This window comes from Alosa pseudoharengus, unplaced genomic scaffold (assembly GCF_046254945.1).
Source record: "Alosa pseudoharengus isolate Yale_2024_CS ecotype anadromous, Long Island Sound unplaced genomic scaffold, YU_APseudo_1.1 YU_APseudo_1.1_scf_5, whole genome shotgun sequence".
Lineage (NCBI taxonomy): Eukaryota > Metazoa > Chordata > Actinopteri > Clupeiformes > Clupeidae > Alosa > Alosa pseudoharengus.
In genome coordinates, this window is record NW_027468837.1 from 38043139 (window position 1) to 38049138 (window position 6000).

Sequence of the window (6000 nt, forward strand, 5' to 3'; positions counted from 1 at the left end):
TTTCTCTCTCCCTCTCTCCCTCCCCTCTTCCTCTCTCTTTCTCTCTCTTTCTCTCTCACTCTTTCTCTCTGTCTCTCTCTCTCACACACACACACACACACACACACATACATACACTTGGTGTGGTATGTGGTGCGGGCTTCCTTTGCCTCATGAAGGCACACACATACTGTAGGCCCATGGAGATCTATGTGTGAATTAAACTGCTTACGTGTCTGCTGCTCCATACAGCTTGCTTTCCTCAATAAATGGTAGCGGACCCACAGCTCAGCGGTGCCCATGCACACAGCGGGCTCCTGGCCTCCTGCATGGCCCGTAGAGGCACACATACATGTACGCTTCTGCGTGTGAATGATGCGGTCTGCATCTGCCTCCGGCCTCATTGGCTCTCTCTCTGCCTGGCCTCCCCATCTCGCTCCATGTCATTTCCTGTAAAGTGCGCCCTCATCACATTCCATGATTAACACTCTGCCGTCTCCGCGCGGCCCAGCGGCCCCCGTCTTGCCCTCATCACGGGCTTATGGTTTCCAGGGCCGCGCCTGCCGTGGCACACATCATCCAAACGAGCTGTCGGGAGGCACGGTACGGCAACGCCTGTCGCTCGTAGCTAGCTGTGTAAATGGAAATGACTTGATTCTCCCTCCGCCTCCTCCTACCCACCACCTCTCCCATGCATGCAACGCACCCACCCACCCGCACGCCTTCCCACCCCACACCAATTTATCACACACCCCGTGCCGAGAAGTCATGATTGACCAACGGGGTTGCATAATCGGGAGCGCTTAATTTTTGTGTGTGTGTGTGTGTGCCCCATGCTTCAGGAGGCAAGCCCTTCTTTACACGCAACCCGGCCGAGCTCAAAGGGACCTTCATCAACACCAAACTGAAGAAGAGTCGACGAGGCTTTGGCTTCACCGTGGTAGGGGGTGACGAGCCGGACGAGTTCCTGCAGATTAAGAGCCTAGTTTTGGACGGGCCCGCTGCCATGGATGGGAAAATGGAAACCGGTATGCGTGCTGTTGTCTGCATGAGTCTTAAGGACGCTCAATAATAAACTCAAATATGTGCATGCAGGCGAACCGGGTGACACATGAAATTCTGCATTCCAAGAGAGTCTTAAGTCGGATAAGATGGAATTTCCCAGTCAGAAAGTTAGAAATCTTACTTATGAAGTCTGGGCAAATTCATCTACCCTGACTTTTAACTGGGAACGGAACTGGGAAATTTCGAATCGAACGTATCCAACTTGAGAGTTATTTGGAACGCAGCGTAAATGTCTTCCCTTCGTCATCCAGAATAAGTGTCGTCTCTTCCTCATCCACCCCTCCTTCTACACTCTCCTTTGCCATCCTCCCCTACCCCTCCCTTCCTCCCTCCCTCCTTCCCTCCCTTCCTCCCCTCCCTCCCTTCCTCCCTTCCTCCCTTCCCTGCTTTTGCAGGTGACGTGATAGTCAGTGTGAATGACACCTGCGTCCTGGGCTATACTCATGCCCAGGTGGTGAAGATATTCCAGTCCATTCCCATCGGCTCCATGGTGGACCTCGAGCTTTGCCGCGGCTACCCGCTGCCCTTTGACCCCGATGACCCCAACACCAGCCTGGTGACATCCGTGGCCATCGTGGACAAGGAGCCCATCATAGTGAACGGGCAGGAGAGCTACGACTCGCCGTCGAGCCACGGCAGCCAAGGCGGTAGCCAGAGTGGCAGCAGTGCCAACGTCGCGGGCAGCATGGCGGGCATCAACGGCATGCGAGAGCCCCGGCCCCACAGTCCCTCGGCCGAGGTGGCCTCGAACGGTTCGCACGGCTATCCGAACGACGTCGTGACGCTCGCCTCGTCCATCGCCACTCAGCCCGAGCTCATCACCGTGCACATGGAGAAGGGCGACAAGGGCTTCGGCTTCACCATCGCCGACAGCCCCTCGGGCGGCGGGCAGCGCGTCAAGCAGATCGTGGACTATCCACGATGCCGCGGGCTGAGGGAGGGCGACATCATCGTGGAGGTGAACAAGCGGAACGTGCAGAACCTGACGCACAACCAGGTGGTGGACATACTCAGCAAGTGCCCCAAAGGAAGCGAGGTTACCATGTTGGTTCAGAGAGGTGGGTGCAACCGCTGGGCTAACTGTTAGCTTTATTAGCCCAACCGCTGGGCTAACTGTTAGCTTTATTAGCCCAACCGCTGGGCTAACTGTTAGCTTTATTAGCCCAACCGCTGGGCTAACTGTTAGCCCTACTGATGCCATTTGTTTTATTTATTTTTGATTTCATTACTTATAATTCCTTTTATGAGTACATGACAATAAACAGTTACACTTTACTTGAAGGTATCTGCATAAGAGTGACAGTGTCATGTCATGAACTTGTCTTAAACAATTATAAACAAGTCATAAGCGTTTATGACATAACGCTTCTGTCATTAAGGTTCATTTGTTTTTTGTCAAGACAAGTTAGGGTTAGGGTTCATGTGTCATAACAGTGTCATGTGTTAATGACAGTGTCATGTCACTCTTATGTACTGTATATACCTTCAAGTAAATGTTACCCAATAAACTACTTGAACTTGAACACACACACACACACACGTGCACTCGACCTGGAAGGAGGACAGTGTAGGGGGGAGACAGGAAAAGAAAGGTGGGAGGCATCACTGAGAGCTTGAGTAGGAATGACAAGCAGCGGTAGACCGAGACAGCCTCAGGTGGACGGTACAACTCAGGTCAAACTGTCTCATGAATATGGAGTTTGCGACTTGAGTTCCTCTTGAGAATCCCATGGCTTTGCTGTCTGTCTGTCAGCCCCTTTTGACAGTCGAGTGGCTCTTTCCCTTGTTTCTTGGAAGGAAAGTTAAAATTGGAAATGTCAGTGTTGACTTACAAGTGCTTGTGCGGTTTTGGGTCCCGCGGCCACAGGCTTTCAAAGCACATTGTCCACTGGCCTTGGCTTTGCAGAATGGATGTGAAGGTTCTGTGTGGGCGTCTGAGGAAAGTGCCATTCTAAGATTGAATTCCGGCTTTGGCGGAAGGATTTACTCAAGCACTAAAGTAGGTAAAAGAATAAAAACATGAGAAAATAGGTTCGAGACGGCAGACTGCTTTACTCCTCGGATGAAACAGACAAAAAAGATTACATTTAATTGGATCCTCAAATGTCATAGCCAATTCAATTTTACTTTAAACTTAAAAGCATGAGCTATTGGAAGATTATCAATCCTGCAGAACTGTAAATACATCTCCGTCCTTGTTTCACCTATTATTTCTACCAGGCATACTGTGTAGGAGCAAGCATTCCTGCATTGTTACCGGATATTTTAGCTGTTGCAAAACCACTGAACCCTGCATGCAGCACCCAACTTGGCCTTAATGGAACATCAATAGAACGAGTGTTACAAGTTGAACTAGATCTCCGCCAGCCGAATAACTCGATTGTCCTTCAGCTTTTGATAAATTGTGCGGAGTCCTGATGTCAAAGCACTTTTGCCCCCACTCGCCGAATGTAAAGTGTGTACAAACAGAGCAGGCGTGCCGAGCGAGGACCCTGTGATGTATGAGTCCGGCACTCACCAGGATAAGGGGGAGTATATATATTAAGAGCGCTGGACCATGGTCACACTTAATCATTGTTAATAAGGAGCCGGCATGGCCACCGAGCGCCATTAACAGGCCAGGTTGTGCGCCGAGGTGCCTCAGCAGCATAAGCCGCTGTGGAGACTGGACGCAAATGCCCTCCATGGCCCTCCCAGGGGCAGCCCACACCCACACGGGGAGGGGTATTGGCCTGAGAGCCCCCCCTGGTGGGAAGGGGATCAGCCTGGCTTCTTTAATTATTCTCTCTTCTCTCGCCTGGACTTTAATTGCTACTTTTGATGTCAGTAGCCAAAGCTACCCACCACCACCGCCTCAAAACACACACACACACACACACACACACACACACACACACACACACACACATACAGAATCTCATCCCAGCTAATCGTCAGCAACCCCACCACCACCCTGTTTTGCATTACACTGTTTCAAGATATTTCACAGCCAGCCAATTAGAGCTCTCTGCCTGGGAGAAACAGTGGACAGCTCTAATTGGTAGGAGGATGATGTCCTTCTCCACTGTATCGTCATACTGTTGGGTGAACTGGTAAGGGTGGGGTGTGTGTGTGGGTGGTGGGTGGTGGGGTCAGGGATGAATACTTACCCACAGACCATATTAAAATAGAGGCAGGGTAACCCAGTGCTAAGGACTGCACACTTTTGTGCTTGAGGTTCATAGGCTAATTGGCTGGTGGTCTACTAATAGCTCTGGGTGAAATCACGCTAAAGGTCTCGTCACCGACTAGCTGTATACCCAGTGTGCTCTCTGGAATCGCTCATTCGCAGGGCAATATATATTTTTATATAGTCCGTCATCATAGTTGAAAATATTCTTCTCATTCACAAAGGTGAAGACACCTTCACACTGCTCCCCCCTCCGCGGCGTCCTCATTAGAGTGCTTTGGCCGGTCCCTACTTCCGTTAAACTGATTGTGATTGGCTGGCATTAGCCAGATTTGCTGTGCACCCCAGAGGGGGGGGCCGTGATTCATGTTAATTTGTTTCCGCCGCGCCTCCGTGTGGGTCTAAAAGTCACCCGTCTCCATTCGGAGAAAGATGAGGCGACGGCTCGCTCACATCTGCTGTGCGCGCAGTAATCACTAGCAGGGGGAAAAGAGAGGGGGCTACGCCTGCAGAATACCTGATCGTAGGCTGTCAGGAGCCCCAACGGTGACTCCACTCTTAAGTTCGGCACAGGCAAATGGGGGCCCATGAATGTCTGCTTGAGTCCAAAAAAGAAAAGGAAAGAAAAGCGATGGAAGGCCCTGCCGACATGCTTCTAGTTGGGCCTACCACTGAGAAGGCAGCCGGGGCAGGATGGTGCTGGAGGCTCTGGTCTCCCCGTGGGTCTGGGGCAATCATGACTCCCTCCAGGGGACAGACGGGAGTTGGGGAGGGGAGGAGGGGAGTCTGGGGGAGCTGGCAGGGGGAGTTGTGAGATCAGGCGTGCAGCCGGTGATGGAGCGAGCCACATAACGGCCCTGTATGGGGCTCTGCTTATGAATCATCAATCAGCCGTGGCAGCCCCAGACAGCCATGTCCCCCCAATTTCCCAGGTGATGGCCAAGCCTCAGGAGGGAAATGTGAGAGAGAGAGAGAGAGAGAGAGAGAGAGGGGGGGAGGGGGGAGAAAGAGAGAGTGAAAGGGAGACCAAAGGGAGAGAGAGATTAATAGAGACTTAGAGATGAGAGTGAGAGAGATGAGAGTGAGAGCGAGAGAGAGATAGAGAGATGAACTAAGGAGAGAAGGAGGCATGGAAACGAGAGCGTGCTCTGACAGCCTCTTCAGTATGCTCCACCCCATGTGCGCTTTCTTCTGTTCGCCCAGTCGAGCTGATAAAATGTGCCAATGACATTGACCACCTGTCTGCCTCCAGTAAGAACAGCGTGAAAGGAATAGTTTGTTTATTCGATTTCGGTGCTGTGCTTCGAGACGACTCTTATCTGTATTACGGACAGATTTGCACGCGGATTTGGTCCCTCTGTCAAAACAACGACACTTGCTCTCCATAGAGGACACAGAGGAAGATTGGGGGGGGGGGGGGGGGGGGGGGGGCGAGGCACGGGCAGAATGAATTGATTAAATGCAAAATGCAGGATGCCACTGTTTTTGCACAGTTTGCATGAATTTTTGCTGACTTGGGAGCATGGTGGTAATGAATGGGATCGGCAAGCGATTTTTGTTGAGAGTGAAAAACAATGACGTAAGACAGGCGGCAGGACGGGAGGAAATGTCGCTCTTGGATTGGGTCCAGACTCGGCTCCACCAGTGGCGTCTCTCTCTCTGTCTCTCTCTCTCTCTGTCTCTGTCTCTCTCTGTCTCTCTCTCTCTCTCTCTCTCTCTCTCTCTCTCCCTCCCTCTCATTCTCTCTCTCTCTCTCTCTCTCTCTCTCTCTCCCTCCCTCTCATTCT

At 51.7% G+C, this 6000-nt stretch overlaps 1 protein-coding gene across 6 annotated transcripts in view; it reads left to right on the forward strand.

Moving 5' to 3' along the window:
• The window catches only part of magi1b (membrane associated guanylate kinase, WW and PDZ domain containing 1b), a 132508-nt gene that overhangs the window by 95841 nt on the left and 30667 nt on the right, over nt 1–6000 (forward strand). For 4 of the 6 annotated variants that reach the window (XM_076268852.1, XM_076268854.1, XM_076268853.1 and 1 more), the window contains 2 exons: nt 822–1007; nt 1440–2102. The exons of the other annotated variants lie outside the window; for them this stretch is intronic. In XM_076268852.1, coding sequence (XP_076124967.1) covers nt 822–1007; nt 1440–2102 — 849 coding nt within the window. The remainder of the gene's footprint in view (nt 1–821; nt 1008–1439; nt 2103–6000) is intronic. 6 annotated transcript variants of the gene reach the window in all.